We start from the raw sequence: 23,317 nt of genomic DNA on the forward strand, positions 1-23,317 counted from the left end.
GTTACATATATAGCCAATTTCATTATAAATTATAAATGTATATATAAAAATAAAAATAAAATAAAAGGTTGAGTACCAAACAACCAACGGAATAAAAGCGATATTTCTTTCTTGTGCACATAAATTTCCCAAAAAATAAATAAATAGAATGTAACCCATGATTTTGTTACTTTTTTTTTTATTTTATTTATTTTATTTATTTATTTATTTCGATTTTTCTTCTTACTTTCTTCTTTCTTTCAAATTTTTTTTTTATACTTCTTTTGATTGAACATCATGAATCCAGTTCCAAACAACCATTTCCTTACTTCTTTACCCCAGAATGCTACCGGATTTGATCCATCTGTCTATTATCCACAAACCACTTACCCACCATTCCAATTTGGTACTCCACTACGACAACCAGTACGTTCAGGATCAATGGATTATCAGGAACAGCATCAGCAACATCAACAAGACGTAGCAGCAACAGCAGCATTTCAAAGTAAAGTTCGTATGACAATAATCATATAAGCCATTAATCTCTCTTGTCTTTTATTATCATTATAGTGATGGCCTATCAACAACAGCAACAGTTACATCAGCAATTACAGCAACAAGATCATCAAAGATCCGGATCTCAGGATACTGCATCGACCAGCTCTCCTTCTCTTTCGGCCCAGTCGGCAAAAAGGTAATAAAGATAGACTGTTGTACAACAATCCTAAATAAATAAAAATATAAATACATCTGTAGAGGGCAATCAAAGGCAGACAGAAGAGCGGAACACAATGCAATTGAACGAGCCAGACGTGAGAGTCTTAACACAAAGTTCCAGCAACTGGCCCATACTTTACCCAACCTACAGAACGACAGTCGTCCTTCCAAAGGAACCATTATTGAGCGCACCTTGGACTTTGGTAATAGATAAAATTATATTATATTATATTATATTTTGTTAATAATTATTATCCAATTATCAAATTATAGTTAAACACGCACTTGCTAAAGAGGAACGATATCGTCATGAGATCCGTGAACTTCGGTTAGCCAATCGTCAATTGCTAGGTCAACTCTCCCACCAGACAATCAAGGAGAGAGCTAGTGAAAAATCTGTGATTGATCAATCAGACTGTGCCGATCTTCAGCAACAAATACATCATCATCACCATCATCAACAACAGCAGCAACAACAGCAACAGAATCATCCTTCTTTTCTTGTATCTCCAATGCATGGATTGCAACAACACAAAGCTTCTTCTGCTTCTTCTTCTGCTTCTTCATTATCGTCTCCTTCTGCGTCGGCCAATATGGACACAATACAAATCCCACTTCCACTCCCACTCCCACTCCCAATCTCGCTTCCAATCTCAAACACAAACACAAACACAAATACAGGCATAGGCACAAGCACAAGCACAAGCACAAGCACATGGGACAACTCATTCTATAATCCAGCCTTTTGTGACGGTTCACCACTAACCACTGGATCACCAATGGACGAACCAAGCGATGATGAAAATAGTCTTAATGGAGAAATCGAAGATCAGTTCTGCAGTACTAATAACAGTACTAATGCTAACAGCAATATTCATGCTCATCGTAAGGATTCCCTTTTTATTTTTACTTTTATTTTTATTTTTATTTGATAATTATTTCTTACTTTTTTAGAAAACTTCTTGTCAATGTCCAATGGAATTTACACAAAAGGTAACAAGAAAGATGGCATTTGATATAAATTTATTAATTCCTTTTTATTTTATATATATAAATTTATAGCCCCTAATAATAATAGTAGTAATACTATTGGTGGTCTCTCAAGAAATTACGAGCGCAATTCTGTATCTTATCAAGGATATCCGCCATAAATAACAAACGTACATATCTACCTACCTCTATTTACTTTCCTTACTCATTACTCATTACTCATTACTGTTCTTTTTAATGATAGTTTTATATGTATGTATATTGCAAAGGTCCTTATTCTCTTTCCCCCTCTACCATGATTCCAAACCAAAACAAAACAAAATATGCCTTACAGAAAACAAGACACACATGTATATTTTTCCCTTCCGCCCACAAGGCATATTTTCTTATATCATATTATGTATGAATCTTCAACCAGCCAACCAACCAACCAACCAACCAACAGCAAAATCATTCCTTTCTTTTTTTTTTGTCTTAAAAAAAGGTTTTTTTTTATTACACTTTCCTTCACTTTACTTTACTCGTTCATTTTACCCTCTTTCTACCATTACTAGTTTTATTATATTTTTGCACATATCATGTATATTTCCAAGCCTTTCTTTCTTTATTTATTTATTTATTTTACTTATTTATTTATTTAATATTTTATTTGCGTCCTTTCCTTTTTATTATATATTTCACAACAGCCAATACACGATACCCTTTTATATATATAATAATTTAAAATAAAATAAAGATTCAAAATCTTGGAAATCTACAATAATTATTATATATGTAATAATTGGCTGTCATTTCTTTCTCCATTATCTTGAACACAAAATATATAAAATCTATTTAACTTACTTATTTATTTATTTTGTATTTGGTTAATCTCGGAACATTTATCCCGTCCTCCGATGAACATTTCCAATCTATTTATTTATCTTAGTTGGTCAAAGCAATAAATGCATTTTTATTTTTTGTTTCTTATATAAAGGAGTAAAATTTCTATATATTATTTATATATATATATATATATAAGCTGCCAAAAAGTCAAAAAAGAAAACCTCCCTTTTTATGTGTGTATATATATTTGACCAGTCAGTCAATTTGGCTATATTTCGATTGGTTAGGTCCGTCGATTTGGCCCCTCCCTGCCACAGAATATATTTACAATATCAATAAAAAGAAAAGGAAATGGACCCCGATATATTTGTACTTATAAATTTGGGATCAATTCCGAACAAGGTTTGCTTTATCAAGTCGGGACTGTGTAAGAATCTATTTGACTGTCTCTGCAATATGAATAGATAGATTTTTTTTTTGTATTCAGTTGACTAGGCACAAAGAATAATAATAAGGATAGTAAAAATCGTATGGGATAGGATGCTTGGAAATAAACTGAAAATAGTTCTATATATATAGAATTAGACGTAGTGTTTCAGGAACAAACCAACCAGCCAAGAAATATGTTAATGATAATGATAATGACGATGCCGATGACGATGGCAATGTTGATTAGGATAGTCCTGTTTCATCATCATACTCTATTTGCTATATGATTTCTCGACTACTTTACAAATCAAACCACCTTAAATCACATCAAAGAATTACATTTCATCGTATACATTATTATTTTATATTTTATTTTTTAATTTTTAATTTTGCTTTACTCTGTTCTCAAAATCAAATGGACTCCACTGTCTGTCCAGATAGGCTGACTGAGCTCGCCTACTTTCAATCCAAATGCTGTATCCTCAAATGGCTTCTGCATCTGTCCACGCTCAAAGTGTCCAAGATCTCCTCCACGTTTTGCACTCGAGCAGTCAGAATGGTTGGTAGCTAATGCCGACAAGGTCTCCTCTCCATCCTCAATCTTGCGCTGAAACTCTTTAAGAATCTCGAGGGCCTCTTCCTTTGTACGCGTAATATTTTCCTATACACAAAAAAAAAAAATTCAATCAAATTAATCAACAATTTTATATATCATCTATTTATTTATAATCAATATTTACTTCTTTCCATGAACTAGGTCTTCGTGAATCCTTGTGCTTAACCAACAAGTGGCTGGCTCGTACACGTTCATGCTCGGTCACTTGAGGTGCATCCCATCGACTCTCCTTGGTCACAGTATTGAAGTAATAGTCCTTGTTGTATGTACGCGAATGGCGCATTACCCAGTTTGCCTGCAATTCCTGACGATACAAAACCATGTCTTCACTTTCACTTTATTCTTTATCTTATCTTATTGATAGCATATACTCCATTTAACCCATTTCGTTTTCAATAACCTCTCTTTCTATATCTCTTTACTTTTTCTTGCATACATACATATATACATGTACCTTTTTATTTTATTTTGTTTTTTTAAAAAAAATATCAATGAAAATAAATCCTTACCATTTTTTTCTTTCTTTAAATTTATTAAAGTATATATAAGAATATATCGAGTTCTTTGTTTTTATATGTATAATATAGAAGAAACAATAAAAGAGCTAATTAAGAATGTAAAATGACAAACGGCAATGAAGAAGAGTATAGGTCCTTTTGTGTTTTGGTTTCGTCTTTTTTCTTTTTTCTTTATTTTTTGCTTCTTCCTCTAGTTAATTTTCTTTATGTATATATCAATATATCAATATATAAAATTATGAAAATTAAATAAAGTTTGATGAAGAATAAATGTTGGTGGTGATGAAGATGGTGATGATGACAATGATGATTTACATTATTAGTCCCTTTCTTTTTTTTTTTTTTTTTTTTTTTTTTTTTAATTCTTGCCTTGTAATTTATAATACTGTTTATACAAATATACAAATATAGTAGATATATTTATATAATACATATATTTATATAGATACAGTCATCTTTACCAGTACAAGCAAGATGTACCAGTAAATGTAATTTATTTATTTATATTAGTTAATAAATCTGCCTCTGCTTCTGCTTCTGCTTCTTTTGATTATTTTTGATGTTTATTTTACAGCATGTTCATATATTATATATCTACTTTATTTCTCTCTCTCTTTTAATATGTTTTATTTATTTATTTTCCCCTTCTTTTTTTGGACTCAATGTATATAAAGTTGGTATATAGAAAGGAATCACAACTGATGTCATCATGGATTTTTGACACAAATATCCTGAAAACTCCCAAAAATAACACGGCCAAAAAAGGTTTATGTGATTAAAATAGAAATCATTATACATATACGCCTTTATTTTTATATATATATATATATATTCTTCAAACCATTTTCATGCACTCTATATATAAAAGCAAAAATAAAATAAAATACGCTTTTTATTTTCGCAAATTATAAATTCTTGAGATTAACATGAGATTGACATGAGTTTGAGAGGGTAGATAAACGCAATAACCATAATTTATTAATTTTTCCAAAATAATTATTATTATTATTATTATTAATAACAATAATTCAGTGATAGTTAGTTACTTTATGATATTCATCAAATAAAGGCATTTGTTTCTTATAGAGCATTATAACGGGTTTATAAGATCCAATAAATATATAAATATCTATACATACATACATACATATATGTCTTGTAATCTTTATCAAAATTCTAAAAGCTACTATTTCTTATTTTCATTTCTAGAAATTATATCCACACTTGGTAGTAATAATAATAATAATAATAAGAAAAACGGTATCATTTTGATGCAAAGGGTTTCTAGATGCACAAGAATTATTGCAATACGAGATTTCCCAAACTACCAATATATTTCTGCATTCTAACCACAATATACATTACTTTTTATTTTTCTTTACAAAAAATTTGTCCTCCTTTGATGATGGCAGCTCTGTCTAATTTTAATGGTAATGGAAATGATGAGGATGAGCATAAAGATATTCTTATTTCTGTTCAAAGCTTACAACAAATCTAAATTCCAATATACACACACACACAATGTCAATAATTTATCATTTCTTAAACATACCAGAAAAATAAAGGATGAAATTAATGTGACGTCGGTGATTATTATTATTATTATTTTCTCACAAAGGGCGTAAAACCAAATCTCTGTGAATTCGGCGAATCGTTCACCTTTTTTTTTTATATATATATTTAATAAGAGCAATCTGGTTTTGCACACCTTTTTCTTCTAATCATGGCTTCCTCGCCAAATGAAGCAAAAGATCTAATCACAGGTACTTTCATCAAAATTCGCAACAACCTCAACATCCAGCACCACAATATAAACCCACACATTCTTTTTCTTCATTGTCTTTATTTTTCTTTCTTTATTAATTAATATATATATATATATATATACTTTATTTTAATTTTTTTTTTTAAAAAAAAATCTCCCATCATTAGATCTCAATTTTGAAAGACTGCAACAAAAATATGCAGAGCTTTTAAAGTTACATCAAGATTCAGAGAAACAAGCAGCAAAACTCGGTAAGGCATACGCGTTCTTTGCCTTTTTCTTTGTTACTATCATTCTTGGTTACATTCACTTAAATATAAATAATATATATATATATATATATATATATAAACATAAGCATACATGCACATATATTATGCGACAACAAGATAGATAAATAAATGTCCATGTTGTGTAATAACGAATTAACTTGACTATGCTGTATCTTTGTAGCTGAAAAATTAAGTAGTGCACAAGCTCAGTCTGAAGAAACCGATTCTATACGTCAAGAACTAGAAAACCTAAAAAGAGAAATCGCAACTACACAAACAGACGCATCCACAAAAGAAAGAAAAAATGCAGAACTTATTAGCAGCACAAACAATGAACTTTTAGAGACAAAGAGTAAATACATCAGACATATAATAGATATGTGTGTACATACAAAGTATTCATAAACTGTCTTTGTGTCTTCCTCTTTTAGACCAACTAAAGCTCACAAAAGATGCTCTTCATACTGAGCGTGTTGAGAAATACAAAATCTCTGCAGAGAAAGAACGGTCAGCCAGTGCTGCGGCAACATTAAAGGTAAACGTCAGGATTTTCTTTATATAATTCAATTAATCACATTAATATATACTTAAAAAAAATGGAGAGGGGGTTAGAGACAAACTTGTATATACAAACTGACAACACTTTCCTTTATAAATTTATATATATATATATAAAACGTAGTTGACAGTCGAGTCACTACAGTCACGGTTAGAATCCTTGACCAAAAAGGATAATCTTCTTGAGCATGAATTGAATATCACCCAAAGCCAATTTAAAGAATACCGAGACAAGACAGTAAGAACATTGACTACATAAACATATTATTACTTTCTTTAATGCAACCAGTAATCACAATGATCTTATTGATTTCGCGATTTTTTTTAAGGATTTGGAAAATGAACGTCTTACTCGAAAACTTTCTGACATGACAAGAGATAACACAACAATGCAAAACACGATTGATAGCCTTCGTTATGAGAACAAGAATCTTAAATCAGCTCTAGACGAAGCAAAGCGAAACTCCGCTTCCTCAAACGAGAGATGCGAAACCCTTGAATTGGATCTTATGGCCTCATCCAAAGAAAACCGTGATATTGTAGCCGAGTACGAACGACAGCTCTCAGTCCGGGAATCTTTCCAGGACTCACTCAAAGAACGACTTGCACACACCGAAGCTCAATTAGAAAAGTCTCGCCAGGATGCAAACAAGATCCAAACCGAACTTAATCAGAAACTATCAGACGTTCAGGTTCAACTCGCCATCTGTCGCGAAAAGTTCATGATCTTTGATCAAAACCAGGACCAGACCCAAAACCCAGACTCAAACAACCAGGACAACGAACAGAACAATAATCGGGTCGCCGATATGATAACAATGATTAAACGGTATGAAGATACCGGAAGACAGTGGTCCGAGATTTTCAACGACTTCTTCTCCCTGAGAAATGACTACATCAAAGCAACTGCAGAAATAGAGACCTTGCGTTGCGATAATGACCGTCTCATAAGAAACAGTCAAGACATGGAGCAGTGGAAGGATCGTGAACGGGTTGAAATTGATAGACTTCGTCACGAGTCTGCTAGATCTGATAAACTCAACAAAGAGTACAAATCCAAGATCGAGAAAAATACCACCGAGGTACCTTTTTTCTTTTCTCTCTGTCTTTTAATAATTATTAATATTATTAATTAATAATATAGATATTCTTTAGAGACATACTTTATGTTGATTTTAATTTTTTTTTCATTGATAGATTCGTAGACTCGAAACATACATTAGAGAGATTGAATCCGAGAATGAAAGTCTCAGAAATTCTTTGACAGATTGTACATACCAATTACGATTCCTTTTGCAAACAGTCCAGCTTCGTGGCGATCCTCTTCCAGCCTCTTTGGATGCAATTGCTTCAGATATCATCAGCACTTGTGAAACACCAGTTTTGGATCACAAACTTCTCGTTTTTAAGAATATTGACGAGCTACTCGAATCAAACAAAAATCTCACTGCCTCATGCAGAAAACTTTCTAACGAACTTCAGCAAAAGATTAGCGAATATGACAATCTTTATTCCATGAAATTAAAGAACGAAGATTTCTATAAAACTGCTCTGCAAGAAGCAAAATCCATGATTACAGAATTGGAAGAAACCGCACAGAGCTCTAAATCACAGTAAGATTCTTTTTCTGGTCTCTTTAAAGTATATGCGTATTTATGTGTTCTATTTGTTTTGCTTTTATTTTGCTTTGTTTAATTGTAGATTGTCTCTTACTACCGAAGAACGCGATTATTTCAAACACAAGGTCGAGGAGTACAAAAAGAAGGTTTCTCCTGATATCGAAGTACAACTGCAGGAAAACGAGGCAAGACAGCAGCAGTGGATTCAAGAAAGAGAAGAAAACGAGGTCTTTAATGTCGAGCTGAAACACGACGTCAAGAAAGTCAAGTCGATGTTGGAGGAATCTAGAAAGACCGCTCTATCAGCCCAGCGCGAGCTATCTCAGGCAAAGGCAACCATCAGTCATCTGGAAGGCGAGTGCACCAACCTAAATTACACATGCCAGGAACGCCAGACCATCATATTTGAGCTCCGTGAAAAGACGAACGAGCTGCAAGAAAGACTGGCAAAGCACGAAGATCTCTTGCAGGCCGCACGCACAGACGTCAGTCTCTATAAGCGAAACGCCGAGTCTCTTCGAGAACAAAACATCGAGCTGTCTTCAAAGAACGAGGCAAACGCCATTCGATCCGACAAACTGTCAGATCACATTGCTTCGCTCACCAGCCAGTATGAAACCCTCTCAAATGCCTTGGCAAACATCACACTCCAACACACCGCATCTGCCGAAGGAGCAGGTGGCCACGCCGACTATTGGAAGGCCAGATTCGACGAAAAGTCTCGAGAGCTCGAGAGCTTGACCGACAAGCTGGCAAATGCCGAGAAGAAGGTCAATGAACTACAGTCAATCGACCACCGCGAGTGGCAAGACAAGTGTCTGCTGGCACGCGGCGAGCTCCAGCAGCTCACAAGCTCTTATGACGAGACTCGTCAGCAACTCGATGCTGTCAAACAAGAAAAGGCTATTCTTGAGATGAAGCTTGCCGACGCAACTGCCATGACGGCCGCCGTCAACGCCAGTGCGTCATCTACCCAAGAATCAGACGGAGCTTCGTCTGATCAACCAGAAGAAGGGGATGATGCTAACAAGTACCGCGTTCAGCTTGCAGAGGCCGAAGGCAAGATCAAGGTTCTCGAGTCAACCATTGCCGACTACCACAGCCGCCTGGCAAAGGAAAGACGCGAAACTGCCGAGCTCAACGAAAAGTACGACGCATTCGTCAAGGAGATCCAGACATCGCTTGATCAAAAGACCGCCGAGCTCAATGCTTATGATACCCAAGTCAAGGCACTGCAAAAGGAATTGGAAGCCGCACTTGTGCAATTAAAGGATGCCAGAGAAGACAAGGGCGCCTGTGAGCAAAAATGGACAGTTGAGAAACTTGCCCTGGTTTCCGAGAGAGATGAGCTTTTGGGACTTCAACAAGCAAAGACCATCGAGATCGAAAGCTTACAAAAGGATGTCGAACGGCACAGAGTGTCCAGAGAAGAAACAAACAAGGAGCTGAAGGAAGAGCACGCACGACTTGTCGAAGCCGAGACTACGGCTCGAAAGCTCAAGGAGGATATCGTGTCGCTGAAGGAAGAGACAGAGGCTGCTAATCTCAGACTGGCAGAAGCAGAAGAAAAGGTTAAGACAACAGAAAGTAACCTCAAGATGCAGAAAGAATACACTGACTCTATTGTGAGCACCAACGAGAACAGGTAAAACCCCTCATTAACACATTGAAGCAATTCAATTCTCAACCCTTCTTTCTTTTTATGAATTTAACCAATCCTTTTTCCAGTCTTAATGAGCTTCAAAAGGAATGTGAAAGCTTGACAAAACAGATCGAGAACCTTGTTTCTCAGATTGCCAAAACCGACCAGTCCTCTACAGCCGGTCAGTCCTCTACATCCGATGCACCAGAACTTGCTGATCAAGCCATCCAAGGCGTGTTTGAAGTCAATGCAATGTTGCGCCAGAGCAAAGAGGCTTTGGAGACTCGCTATAACGAGAGTCAGAAGGCTCGTCTCAAGCTGGAGAGTAACTTGGAGTACACTCAGAGACAGCTCAGTCATGCACGCAAAGCTTTGGATGCCCTGCGAGAAGAAAAGGAGACCGCAATGGGACAAGAAGAGCGTGTGTCAGCAGAAGCCAAGAACCTTGTCGCAGTCTACAAAGACAGTAACGACAGCCTTAGAACCCAACTCACAAAGGCAACTCTTCGCGTCGAAACTCTCGAGAAGGAACTTGATGCCAAGACCAAAGAAATGGAACCAATGTCACGTAAGTTATTGATTTTTTTTTTATAAAATATATGTATACAATATATATATATATATATATTAACACAATTTTTAATTAATTTGTATTATTTATTTAATTTATATATTATGTTTAACAGTAAAGATCAAGACACTTGAGGCTGAGTTGGCACAGTCAGAGGAGTCCATTGCAAAATTGGAGAAGATGCAGACTGAACTTGTCGCTCGTTCTACTGAGCTCATGTCTCGTCACAACGTAAGTATCCCTATATATATATATGTCTATATATTAATTTTTTTATTGTAGGTTATTGACCCTGAAGAACTCAAGCAACTTCAAAAGAGTCTCGAAGACGCAAAGGCTTCGCTTGTGACTCTTGAAGCCGAAAAGAATGAAGCTACAACAAAGGCTGCTACCTTGGAGACCGAAAAGAATACCATGTTTGAAAGACTCAAGAGAACTGTTGCAGTTGTAAGTATTTATTTATCTATTTTTTTTTAAAATCATATAATATATATATAATTTCTAATCGTATCGATAATTATAATAGGTCAAACACAAGGAAGCTTCCTTGAACGAGCTCAAGGCTAAATTGGAAAAGGCTGCAGAAAGTGCTCAGAATCCAGTAAGTATTATTGCTTTAGTTCTTATTATTCTTATTCTTCTTCTTAAAGAAAGAAAGAAAATTAAAAAAAATGCGTGTATGTACAAAAAATGTGTATAATTGGTTATTGATTTGTATCTTATTGTTTCATAGAATGAATTGGAACAGCAGAACACTACTTTGACTGCTTCAGTTTCTGCAGCAGAACAAGCTCTCAAGGTCGCAGAGGAAGAGAAGAAAAAGGCTGAAGAAGCATTGAAGACTCGTATGGACGAGTTTGAGACTCTCGATGTAAGCCTAAACCGAAAAAAAAACTTCTTTTTGATATTCACATTTTCTGGTTGTCTGTTCCTTTATAGAAAAGATACAAATCATTGCTTTCAAGAGCTCGTTTGTTTGTATCAGAAAAGGTAATATCCGGAATCGGCTAGATAATTAAATCAAATCAAGTATTAATAAGTATCTCCCTCTCTTTATATTATTATATTTTAGAACAAGGCTTTGGAGGAATTAAGACTTCTCAAGGCAAAGGCAGAGGCACATGATGAAGAAATGAACAACCTCAAGGCGAAAATTACCGAGAATGAGGCACTAATTAAACAACTCAATGAAGAGAAGAACCAAAAGTTAAAAGCGCCAGCAACACCAGCGCCAGCAACAGCACCATCGCCAGCAACAGAGACCCCAGAGAGCCAAGCAGAGCAAGAGAACTTAAAGACAAGTCTTGCGCAAAAAGAAAAGCAGTTAATATCGGCCGAGTTGGAGAACAAGAGGCTCAAGGCAATGCAATCTATGATGGCAAACAAAAACAGCAAGTTGGGAGCTAAGGTTGCAGAGCTTACAGCACAAATTTCTCAAACATCATCTTCAACTGGTCCCGCTGGTGCTCCCACTAAGCCCTTGATGTCGACACCTATTCGTATGACTGCACCAGTGCCAACACCAAAACCTACACCAGTACAAGCACCTCAACCTGTAGCAGTACAGTCACCTAAACCTGTAGCAGTACAGTCACCTAAACCTGTAGCAGTACAGTCACCTAAACCTGTAGCAGTACAGTCACCTAAACCTGTAGCAGTACAGTCACCTCAACCTGTAACAGTGCCAACGTTCGCAATACCCACCAATGTTTCAGTACCCACATTTACATCTACACCAGAACCTACACCAGTACCCACTCCAACTCCTACACCAGCACTTACACCGGTGCCCACGGCTCCACCTACTTTGGAACCAACACTTACACATACACCAGAACCTATTCAAACACCTACGCCTACACCCGTACCTGCACCTACAGCAGCCTTTACTCCCCGCCACCCCCCTCCTGTAACATCTCCGGTAAACGTGGCTCCTCCTGAGAATGTAGAATCTCCTGTAGCTGTACCTACAACCATTTCCACACCACCTGCACCACAAGTCAGTACACCAGAAGTAGAACTCGAGGCTCCGTCAACTAACATCAATATCTTGAACGAACCTGCACAGTCTGTTTCATCTCCTTTGGTAGATTCTCCAATGACAGAAAGCGCATTTGTGTCATCTACTATAGAGGTCTTGGAACAAGATCGAGATGAGACTATGGAAGAGGCTCATGACGATGATATCACCGAGACTGCTGCTGTTCATTCAGAGATTCATCAGGAAACCATTAGAGTAACAGAGTCTCTAGTTGTTGATACTACGGAAACTGAAAACAAACCACATTCCAGCATAGAGTATGTAGAAGTTGAAAGGGAGTCTAAAGAGAAAGAACCATCGCCAGCGCAAGCACTACCACCAACACTAGTATCAGAACCAGTCTCAGAATTGGCACAAGAGCCAATCTCAGAACCAGTACAAGAGCCAGTCTCAGAATCGGTACACGAGCCAGTCTCAGAGTCTGCGCCAGAGTCAGTACCGGAATTAGCATCAGAGCCTGCATCAGAGCCAGAGCCTGCATCAGAGCCAGTACCAGAGCCTGCATCAGAGTCTGCATCAGAGTCTGCATCAGAGCCAGTACCAGAGTCAGCACCAGATGTAGTTGGATCTGTTGAGCCTGTTACCGAAGAACAACAATCTGAAGATGCAGATGTTGTTGCTGGTACAAAGCGCAAGAGTGAAGAGGATGGGGCATCACCAAAGTCACCAAAATCGCCTAAAACGAGCTTGTAATTCAAAGCGATCAACAAACAAAACAATCTGTATATTCTGCTTTTTAAAAAACAACAACACAATGTTCATGAATTAAATATTGCACCTATGAAATCAATAAAGAAAATAATGAAACGGTTTATATAATCTTCTTATATATAATGTTTATACACACACGCACATATATAGATATATAGATATATGTACATGTATAGATATAGAGAGAGAAATATTGATAAGCTATATCCAAAATAACTGGTCTTTGTTTAATGCTTTTGTTCTATTTATTCTTTACTCTATAGTGAAATGAAAGCTCATAAGTAGAAGAAGTATGTGCTGTGAGATAGATTATAAACAACTCTAACACGCATTATACTAACGTTACTGCTGATGAGGCAAAGCCAATGGAATAAAGATATACTTTATGCAAGAGTGTTTCTGCCATCATGCAAAAATATAATGAGTCAGATGACTTTAAGAGTATTGTTTTAAAGAACAAAATAAGCTAAACAAGTGCTTTGATCTCTTTAATGTTAGGGTCTTCTTTTTGATGTATTAGGGGGTTTCAACAGTCCTTTAAGCTCTTAAGCTTTGAGTTTTAAACCAGTGACCAATAACACGTAAAAGTTACTAGGTGTTTTTGAGTATCCTAAATGTTTCTTTCAGTTCTATTAGGCATTGCGATAATAGGATATAAGATTAATGTAGTATTGAAAGAGGAAAGCATATTTGCATTAATATTTTATTAGATTTCCAAAAAAAAAAACCATTATAAGTTAATTTCAGCCAATTACATTTTGAAATTTAAATTCAAAGCTTAAGTTTAAAAGCTTAAAGGACTGTTGAAACCCCCTGATATACACTGAAATCAAGATTTTTGATTTTATAGCTTTTTGTTGCCCCTAACATTTTGAAAAAGTCTTTTTATTTCTTAGGTGTCCTATATAGGAAGAAAACTTGATGTACTAATTGCATGCTTTTCTACAAGAAAGAATAAATACGTGCTTGGCATTTTTGTTTTTGTTTTTCTAAAAAAAAAAGAAAGTAAAACCTTGAAAGTGCGCCTTACAAGTGTTTTACTTTATTTCTTGGATTTTCATAAGTGGCTATTGCCTATATGAGAGTCTTCAATAGTAGCCGTTTGTAATTTGGTTTATACCATGGTGTGATTGATATAATTAAATAAAGTCATATATAAATAATATATAGAGTATAGAATAAAATGAAGATTTAAATAAATAGATTCAATAGATAAAAGACTGTGTATGATGAATCTAATTTTTGGAGAGCAGGCTTCCTTTGAAGGAAAGTTGTCTTCTTGGTTTTCTAGCTTTAATATCTGATAGTGTCAAAAGATGTCGCATTGTAGGGCGACCGTGCGGGCAATTCTACAAAAACGAAAGAAAGCAGATGAATACACGCACCTTGAACACTGTATTTATGTCTATATTGTATTACCCAAGGTTGACTGATTGTTCCCATATTTTGTACAATCTATAATACAATAATGTTTAGCCTTTTCACTGTTCCTTGAAAATTGATATATATATATATATATATATATATATATTACCTTGATCATCTTCTTCTTTGTCAGACTATCTCCAATCATAACAGAGCTTCGGCAAGCTCTCGATGCAAATATCTTTCTTGTTCGGCTACATCTAACCATTTCTCCAGGCCGGTCATCGAGAAGGTAAATCAGTTCACTAAAATCTAATACAAAAGTCAATGGACAGTAACTGGCACTGGTTGCCGTGCACATCATACCTTGCTGGTCAAACAACACACTTTTGTTCATAGGTTGGGCAATTATTCGAATCCGATCCGTAGGTAAATTTTCCGGATGGATCTCGAGTTCAAACCCATTAGCCCTCAATATGTCAATATTCTCCATTACTACAAGCTCGTCTGCAGCAGTCAAAGAAGGTATTTGAGGTCTTTATAAAATAAAATAAATTAATCGTCATATTATCAACATACTAAAGGTACACCTACCTGATCAATCTTTGGCATTGGATAGTCGTTTCTTTTTGAAGAGTTTCAAAGTTGTATTTCTCATCTGAAGCATGTTGATCAACAATAAAAAGATCATTTCTCAGAGAAACTATTATAAATCCAAGATTGAATTGACCCAAAATCTTCATATCTGCAAAGTCAGTCTTTTCAATTGTCCGGCTCAGAGCATATGCTGCCTTTTGGTTATCAGATATGTTTTCAATGCCTGCTCCTTCTAAAACATCCATTGAATCTATTTTATATGCTCCAGAAACACTCTTCGACTCAAGACGTGATAAAATAGTTTGGTAGCTTTCTAGTGAATGAGAGATACAAAGTTCATCCTCATTGGTTCTACGTAAAAACGGTGATTGATATGTCGCTCCTGGAACTCCAGACTGTAAATCTTCACCATCTTCACTCAAAGTTTCCATATATTCAGTAGGTTGGATAACAAGATTCCTTGTTCCATTTAAATCGAAGGGTTCCGATGTCAATAGTTGTGTTTGCTCCGTTTCGTCTACCGAGTCTGTGCCATCTCTGATATAAAAATGGGATGGTTCGAAAGTAAGTTGGTGTTGCGTATATCCATTACTCTTAAGATCGACCCTTTTTGGAGCGCGGTACGATATATTGTCACTGCTTCTCTTGGTACTGTATGGGCTTGCTATATTACTAAACCGCGGTATAAATGATCGAGGACTGTTCTCGGAACTGGTACGATGCGCTTTATTTCCAGTATACATAGGGCCAGTAATAAGAGACGGTCGTATTTTTCGTTTATTCTCTTTTTCATCATCATCCTCTTCTTCTTCTTCTTCTTCCTCTTCCTCTTCTTCTTCCTCTTCTTCCTCTTTTATTGTAGATGACATGCTTTTCATAACATCTGACGAAAGGCGTATATCCCGATAAAGAGGACTTTGTTGGGTTGATGATGGTACTACGCCATAAGATCCTGAAAATGAACTCGACTCTGATTCAGTCAAATTATCATCAGTCTCTTCACAGAAAAAGTTTGCAGCAGGAAGCTTGTTGATAGTGTAGGTTGATCTACTCGGTTCCATATGCAAGCTCAAAAACTCCTAATTTTTTAAAAGGTTTTTTATTATGCTTAAAAGCCACAATAAAATAATAATTTACTTACAGAGACACACTGGACAATAAGGTTATCTTCGTGAAGAAATATGGTTCTTTTGTCTGGGCTAACGTTAACATCATATCTGTCTGTTTCCATAAATATAATTACTCATTTGCTTTTCTGTCTATTTCTGTATACTATTAATATTAACCTGGCGGAAGCTTCAAATCAGCAATAATAAAAGGATACTGAGTTGGAACATCACGTTGGTAGACTTCATTAAAGACTTTTGATATCTAATTTATAGTTAGTTCTACTGCTCACATATGAGAAGGATATAATTGTTTAATATTAGATTAAAATAGCTTGCCTTTGGTAAGCTGCAAGGTCTTCCGTTAACAAAGAAGTATTGCCTGTCCTTACTGCTTCTTCCAGAGCCAAGCTGTGGTTTCGAGACAAGCCCCTCAATACAAGGTCTATTTAAGAGTGATTTGTGTTCATTTAGACTGTAATCTTTTCTATTGTCACATAAAGTTTTACTTTATACTCGTTTCTCCATCCATATAATCTTCTCCATAGACGGAAGACAAATCTATCGCAAATGGAATTGTCTGGGAAGAGACCTTCACTCCAAAAATATCGGTAATGTTGTCTCGAACAGTTGCATTCCCTTGTGTAAAGATTATGGGTGCGCTTGATCTTTTTATGAGATTAATACGGTAGTCTTATTTGAGATACTTTTGATTTAATCACTTTGACTGGTACTCACACTTTTGAAGCCTGATTATACGCTACAATCTTTACGTTTTTAGATATAATAGCATATGCTTGTACAAGATCCATCGCTTTCTTAAACTCTTGTTTAATGTTCCGTTGAAGTTCACGGTGACGAACAGGCAAAGATTCGAATAACTTTGATATATGAACAGTTGTTCCCACCTAAATAGGAAAAACAAACACGGTATTTCTTAGGGATAAATATTTCTTAACTTAAGCTAAAGAATAGGAAGAAGAAGGCATTAATGCGATCCATTGAACCTACAGAGCGTACTACTGTGGTTTTCTTTATTAATCTTCCGTCAGAGTTATATTCGAGGTGAACGCCTTTTGGAGCTTGCTCTTTTGTGGCCGTTGTGACAGAGAGTTTAGCGAGAGAGCATAATGAGCTCAAGGCCTCTCCTCTGAATCCGAATGTCATTACTGATTCAAGGTCTTCAAACTTTGATAGTTTTGAAGTATAATACTTCAATGCTAATCAGGAGATTGAGTTGTCTAAAAGATCTAGATTATCAAGCAAAATGCATTTACCTAATGATTCATAGTTTGATGGATCAATTCCATGACCATTGTCCACAACATCCAGTCCACCAAGTCCGTTTTGTTTGAATCTTAACTCTAAAAATATTGCTTACAATTACGCAAAATGTCACTTCACAGATCACTGTGCATGACTTTACCAATATTGGTTGCTTGAGCATCAATACTGTTTTCAAGTAGTTCTTTAGCTGTCATAGACAGATCAACTACCACCTGACCAGAACATATTTTATGTATGCTTTGTTTATCAATTGCAGTCAACTGTCTAGCCATTGTTGACGGTAATTAGCAGATCAAGAATTCACGGGCATTTATGTTGAAGTTATCCAAATGGCAGCCTCGACTTCTTCAAATTTAACTACCGCAACGTCCAAAGACCGGTTGTTTTGAAGGGGTTTGCGAGAACAAGTCAACTGAATTGTTATAACGTATTTATTGTATTTTCTTTGCTGTATTTGTATCCACAGTCCATAGACCAAGGAGATAATTGAGACGAATCAACAAGAGATCTTTTGCCATTTGGACCGAATCTACCATTAAATTGACTTTACTTCCATCAATTTCATGCCAGTTAACTTGTACTTCAATAATTGGGATATTTTGTTGTTGTGCAATCATAAGACACTCAATGTCGAATATCCATCGTTCAACGTGCATATTAGGGAATATTATCTGTGCCGCTCCACGGGTAAATAATTTAAACCCGCATTGAGTGTCGTCTATACCACGAATGCCAAGCACATATACCAACGTGTGGAAACCTCGCATCAAGAAGTTACGAATAAATGATCGCTTGAAGAAAGTTGGGGAGCAATGAGAATCTCAAAAATATAAAAGAGAGAGCTAGACATATTTGACACCCTCTTTCTCTCTCTTTGTACAAACCTTTACAACGGCCTCAGTTGTCACTAAATGGGATCTTGATCCAACCGCTACACCTCGCCCATTCTTAGCCTCATTATCCAACGCATCCTGAAGTTTTTCCAGATCGGAAAACCGAGTAGCACCATCAGCATCCACCATCAAGCAACGCTCGCCTCTAGCACATAGCACACCTTGAGTTACGGCTCCACCCTTTCCTCTGTTCTTTTCCAGCACGAGTATTCGGATATTTTCAGGGTTAGACTCTTTTGCAAATTCAAGAGCAACTTCTACTGTGTTATCACGGCTACCGTCGTCTACGATGATAATTTCGTATGTATTTTCAGAATTTTCTAGTCTCTTGTTTTCCAAATATTCCGTAGTTTCCTTTAACATTGTTGGTAGTCGTTTGCTCTCATCGAATGCAGGCACGATGCAGGATAATTTTACGGTCGGTTCGTCAAATAGACTGGGCAAGAGTTTTTTCTCGGTAGATAGTGCATCCTTATAATATTTTTCGTTCTCTGTTCTTTTACGAGGTTTTGGTGAAGAGAGTATCAAAATTCCAAGAAGCTACCGAGGGAATTAATAAAGAAGTCGGATTAAGGGGTGTAATTAAGGTCTACCTTGAAGAATTACTTACCGTGGCAGCCAGGACAGTCAATGATGCCGCAGACCAATACAAATACAAAGTCATTAAAAGTTAACGTAGAGGAAAGGAATGGAGAATGACTAATTAAGATGGGTTAAAGAATGAATAAAAAGCAACAGGACCTGGCTGATGTATATGCACTGGGCCAATAGCAACTTCACACACCTGGACTTGCTTCACAGCTATATAAACGGAGTCTAAAAAGGCAAATGGGATTTAGGTTTAAAAACAGCACTTTTAGACAGTAAAAGGAAAGATGATCAAAAAGGGCGTAATTAAGTAAAGAGAGCCTGGTGTATGAACAGCCAATTGAGTGTATATACAGTTTATTGGTACATTTTCTTTTCAATAGATAAAAAAAAACACTCGGAAATTTCATAAATAATATAGATATTGATACAACCTGGGCTTGGATAACTTCTTTTTTTATGGGACAGTGAAAGTGACCGTGTTTTAATGAATGAAGAAGAAGTTAGGCTGTCAAAGCAACAGGTCTTTAAAACAACCCTTCAATGTCGACTTCTGGGAGTAATAAGCGCCCAGCACAAGAGCCATTAAGCTCAAAGGCTCAAAATAAAAAATGTATGGAATTAAATAGTACAATTATATGTTTTAGTTTTGAGAAGCTAATCGAATTGTCCAATAATTAGCAAAGGAGCAAGGCAATAGTACTTCCATTAGTACAGCTGGCTTTGGGAATTATGGAAAGAACATCCTTTGTAAGATTTATTTGAAAATAGCTAAACTATACACAACAATAAAATGGTGAAGTATGACGCTGATATACATGTACACATGTCGTGCAGCACAGAACGCACTTCGAGTAACGGGGGCCATTGATACAAAGCAATTTGTAATCGCACGTTTACCAGAAATGAATGCCATGCAATCTGTGATTAAAGAGACAAGGTGGAGTATAGTATTTTACAAAAATTGAATTTAAAATACTCATAAAGCTTTCTCCCAATAGCTTCTCTATTAAAACAGAAGGATTGCCGCCACAACTACGTGCCCATCGTCGTCGAGCAGCCAGCTACAAGCTCACCGGGTTTTCCGCAATGAGTAGAGCTAAGATTTCCTCAAAGGTAAACATTAGCTAGAAAACAAACACACAGATAATGAAGAGTTTTGTTAAATTAAGAGAAATAATATACCTGTCATGAAAGAGGGGTCGTATGTTTATCAAAGGAAAAAAACCGTTGCGTACAATGTTCCAGCTTAAGCCAACAGTTTATGCAAAAGAGTACCTTTACAAGCAATGTAATTATTGTTTACACTGATCCAGGGGTTTTTGAGGCTTATTTTACTGATGTAGCTAATAAAAAATGGCTGGAAACACACATGTGGCATGTTAAGCGAATGAAGATGGTTAATATCTGGGGTCATCGACTGGTAAGTTAATGTGTATGTTTTTTAAAAAAGAAAATCACTATGTAAAGCTATAAATTAAGTATCTTATTGTTTTATATATAGGCTTCCCATCCTAATATGAAGTCATCCAGAATATTTTACAGAGCGTTTACACAAGCTGCAGTTATTCACGATGCTTCCTATGAATCCTGTGTTGAATTATCCGGTGCATCAAAACAAATTGTTCGCATCCTAAACACAATAACTGACCCTTCACTTCCCTCTGTTGGTAGTGCAAGGTATAATTTGAGTATTTTTAATATTATAAATAATACTAAAAGTAAGCTAACAAATATATTACTTTATATGGTAGATACAATAAAGGACAGCGTATGGGAAAGACTTATTTATACGAGTACATGCAATATCCTACAAATCTCATTTGCCCTATCGAATATCTGTGGAGACCCAGTAAAGTAGAAGGAGAGCAAGGGATGATTTGGGTATGGATACATCCCTCTGCTTACACGGAAGCCTTGTGTACCTTGAAAGAGGCTATCAAGCACGGGAACGAGAAATCTACTGAAAGTATGAAAAATAGTCTTTAATGTTCGGGCATATGTAATAACATGTGTATGTAAATTAGATATTCAAATCTGTGAACAAAAAGAAAAGCTGGTCCGATTCAATCTTGCTGGTCCACATTCAACAGCACTACTACAATCCATATTTAGACCAATTGAGGAAGCCGAAGTTCAGATAGAGAGAGCAAATACCACTGAACAAACTCAATTGTGGGATGATATAGGATCCCTAAAATCTGCTTGTTCTTTATCCCCTGACGTTATTATTGGACTGACAGTACAAGATCCACGCCTAAAGTATACAGAGTTTTTTTTTGTTTTTTTTGCTGTTATTTATTGATGTCTTAATCTAGATTTCCTCAGCTAAAACGACCTCAGATTCATGAGGTATCTAACGAAGTAGAGGCACGGCTTTCTACTCTCATCCGTGAATGGCCCATTGATGTTGCTTATTCTGATATATGGGAAAGTACTTCTCGACAAGCATCTTTGGATAGCAAAGTATCGGAGTATGCATTAAATAAGCGCCGGGAAGAGGTATTATTTTTTACGTCTAAGGCTAATTTAGGCTTGGTAATTCACCCATTTTTATCGTAAGAATGTCGTACCAGGAACGAAGTTGGTCTTTACTGAGAAAGATAGCAGGATACCTATCTTGCTAGTATGCCGTACATGTCCTGTCGTAGACGATTCCACAATCCAAACATCAACATCGGTATCAAGTCGAATTGAGAGCTGGTCAATTATACTTCCAAGCGGATGGGGAATGCCATTTTGGACTTCACTTTTGTTCGCTGGGGCCAAACCAATTGGACTAGAAAATGTTCGGTCTTTGGCCCTTGAAACTGGACAATGTTGTTTCCCTTATGATTATCCTAGCACTCGTGCGTTTGCAGCGCAGAAAGCACAAATGGAAGAAGCTAACCTCAAAAAATGGTTGAGTAGACCACCAGCAAAGCGCGAAAACTTCAAACGCATTGGTGTCGATCATCCATTTGCGGCTCAATTTGATACACTATTCAGGAAGAATGGCAGTACTGATGATGTATTGGATTGTGTACCGAAGCCAAACTATAGCCTAATTCAAGGGGCTAGAATGATATCTTCTATAGCAACAAGTTCTTCGGAGACAAGTTCACAGGCTGCTCTAGAAAAGGCTGTTATTGAATGTCTCTCTAAACGAAGCCTTAATATCCTATCTTCCGTCAGCCTGAATTCCACCTTGGTGAAAGTTCGAGTAAAATATATTGAGAAAAAAGTCCCATTTCCCAATGCGCTGGTCTATCTTATTGAGAACCCTGATGATTATATGCGACACACATGGTACATAAGAAACCGTATGCCGGTGCACCAAAGCAAAAAAGATATAAAGCTATCGTTAAAAAATGAGACTATGTCCGATACTACTTTAGATGAGGTAAGTTATTATTTTATGGGTAGGAGTGTAATACGAACTAATGAATTTTATTTATTTGTTATTTATGCTTATAGAAACATCATGTTTTGCCTAGCTCACAACAAATTGGATATATTACCAACGGTGCATTCTCTTTAATGCACGGATGTGGTATTGGTATAGGTGCTTGCACAGCGAGTGGGATTCAAAGAGTAAATTATATAGATAAAAGGTAAGAACCATAGTCCAGATATAACACTATACCTCTACCAACTGCTCATGATATTGTTTTTCATTACACAGTCAAAAACGGGGCACCAAGATGCTTGTTTTAATAAGAAATGTAAATGCTATTGATTATAGACCGGCTCAACTACAACTACTTTGCTAAAAGTGACAATATTATAATAAACCAAGTAGCTAACACTACTGGAGTAAAAAGCGTGTTTAAGATGTTCTTCAGCATCCTCAGTGTATCTCCTAAAAAATAGGATTGGTTCAATTGACAATTATAGGAATGCCTACTATTATTATGGTATTAACTTAATAATAGCGTATCATTACTATTGAAATAGAGATTCTTACAATGATCTTGATAGATTTAAACCCTTAACATTTTTTTTGAGTAATTAGAATATATCAGCTTATATTTATTGTAAAGTAGTTATTAGAACAAAGAGTTTATTAACATCAGATTCTAAGAAATGGAAATAAAAATTAGATTTTTGTGCATTTCAAAAAGCTTGTTTAAATATCAGACTTAATTTAGGTAAGGTTATTTGCCCATTTATTGTGTCGTATCATAACAAAGTCAACCATACTTCATGGAATCTTGACGTGGGTCTATTAGCCTAGATTTCCTCTTAG

General features: G+C 36.1%; 7 protein-coding genes across 7 annotated transcripts; 2 read left to right on the forward strand and 5 right to left on the reverse strand.

Moving 5' to 3' along the window:
- Positions 1 to 254: 254 nt before the first annotated feature.
- Positions 255 to 2,454, forward strand: PHYBLDRAFT_187551 (helix-loop-helix DNA-binding domain-containing transcription factor). Its single transcript, XM_018439391.1, has 7 exons — positions 255 to 484; positions 550 to 673; positions 736 to 899; positions 970 to 1,581; positions 1,651 to 1,689; positions 1,759 to 1,856; positions 1,931 to 2,454. Exons 1-6 carry the CDS (start codon positions 277 to 279, stop codon positions 1,845 to 1,847), a joined length of 1,236 nt encoding a protein of 411 aa, XP_018290244.1. The 5' UTR covers positions 255 to 276; the 3' UTR covers positions 1,848 to 1,856; positions 1,931 to 2,454.
- An 880-nt stretch (positions 2,455 to 3,334) lies between these two features.
- Positions 3,335 to 3,878, reverse strand: PHYBLDRAFT_114052 (hypothetical protein; the record flags this gene model as incomplete). Its single annotated transcript, XM_018428368.1, has 2 exons — positions 3,335 to 3,601; positions 3,681 to 3,878. 2 exons carry the CDS (start codon positions 3,876 to 3,878, stop codon positions 3,335 to 3,337), a joined length of 465 nt encoding a protein of 154 aa, XP_018290245.1.
- An 8,912-nt stretch (positions 3,879 to 12,790) lies between these two features.
- Positions 12,791 to 13,365, reverse strand: PHYBLDRAFT_159267 (hypothetical protein). The gene has a single exon (XM_018433955.1). It carries the CDS (start codon positions 13,057 to 13,059, stop codon positions 12,823 to 12,825), a length of 237 nt encoding a protein of 78 aa, XP_018290246.1. The 5' UTR covers positions 13,060 to 13,365; the 3' UTR covers positions 12,791 to 12,822.
- A 1,183-nt stretch (positions 13,366 to 14,548) lies between these two features.
- PHYBLDRAFT_101035 (hypothetical protein) lies at positions 14,549 to 15,463 on the reverse strand (the record flags this gene model as incomplete). The annotated part of the gene is made up of 5 exons (XM_018427619.1): positions 14,549 to 14,602; positions 14,673 to 14,708; positions 14,788 to 14,923; positions 14,978 to 15,154; positions 15,213 to 15,463. Coding segments are annotated over 5 exons (654 nt in total), but the record flags the coding sequence as incomplete, so codon positions are not given.
- An 860-nt stretch (positions 15,464 to 16,323) lies between these two features.
- On the reverse strand, positions 16,324 to 17,880 carry PHYBLDRAFT_114001 (hypothetical protein; the record flags this gene model as incomplete). Its single annotated transcript, XM_018428367.1, has 8 exons — positions 16,324 to 16,436; positions 16,502 to 16,576; positions 16,615 to 16,808; positions 16,879 to 16,989; positions 17,060 to 17,229; positions 17,333 to 17,541; positions 17,599 to 17,685; positions 17,748 to 17,880. The coding sequence occupies 8 exons, from the start codon at positions 17,878 to 17,880 to the stop codon at positions 16,324 to 16,326; spliced, it is 1,092 nt and encodes a 363-aa protein (XP_018290248.1).
- A 142-nt stretch (positions 17,881 to 18,022) lies between these two features.
- On the reverse strand, positions 18,023 to 19,165 carry PHYBLDRAFT_177777 (glycosyltransferase family 2 protein; the record flags this gene model as incomplete). Its single annotated transcript, XM_018437926.1, has 3 exons — positions 18,023 to 18,399; positions 18,493 to 18,937; positions 19,095 to 19,165. The coding sequence occupies 3 exons, from the start codon at positions 19,163 to 19,165 to the stop codon at positions 18,040 to 18,042; spliced, it is 876 nt and encodes a 291-aa protein (XP_018290249.1). The 3' UTR covers positions 18,023 to 18,039.
- A 467-nt stretch (positions 19,166 to 19,632) lies between these two features.
- On the forward strand, positions 19,633 to 22,941 carry PHYBLDRAFT_147182 (hypothetical protein; the record flags this gene model as incomplete). Its single annotated transcript, XM_018431807.1, has 13 exons — positions 19,633 to 19,702; positions 19,771 to 19,839; positions 19,927 to 20,034; positions 20,108 to 20,205; positions 20,287 to 20,380; positions 20,436 to 20,512; positions 20,594 to 20,769; positions 20,844 to 21,058; positions 21,117 to 21,351; positions 21,408 to 21,591; positions 21,653 to 22,471; positions 22,546 to 22,627; positions 22,814 to 22,941. The coding sequence occupies 13 exons, from the start codon at positions 19,633 to 19,635 to the stop codon at positions 22,939 to 22,941; spliced, it is 2,355 nt and encodes a 784-aa protein (XP_018290250.1).
- Positions 22,942 to 23,317: the final 376 nt, after the last annotated feature.

This window comes from Phycomyces blakesleeanus, assembly GCF_001638985.1.
Source record: "Phycomyces blakesleeanus NRRL 1555(-) unplaced genomic scaffold PHYBLscaffold_14, whole genome shotgun sequence".
Classification (NCBI taxonomy): Eukaryota; Fungi; Mucoromycota; class Mucoromycetes; order Mucorales; family Phycomycetaceae; genus Phycomyces; species Phycomyces blakesleeanus.

Coding starts and splice junctions, on each gene's coding strand:
- PHYBLDRAFT_187551 (XM_018439391.1), top strand. CDS start 277: ATGAATCCAGTTCCAAACAACCATTTCCTTACTTCTTTACCCCAGAAT. Junction 485..549: donor AGCAACAGCAGCATTTCAAA/GTAAAGTTCGTA, acceptor TTATCATTATAG/TGATGGCCTATCAACAACAG. Junction 674..735: donor TCGGCCCAGTCGGCAAAAAG/GTAATAAAGATA, acceptor ATACATCTGTAG/AGGGCAATCAAAGGCAGACA.
- PHYBLDRAFT_159267 (XM_018433955.1), bottom strand. CDS start 13,059: ATGCAGACTCTGATGCAGGCTCTGGTACTGGCTCTGATGCAGGCTCTG.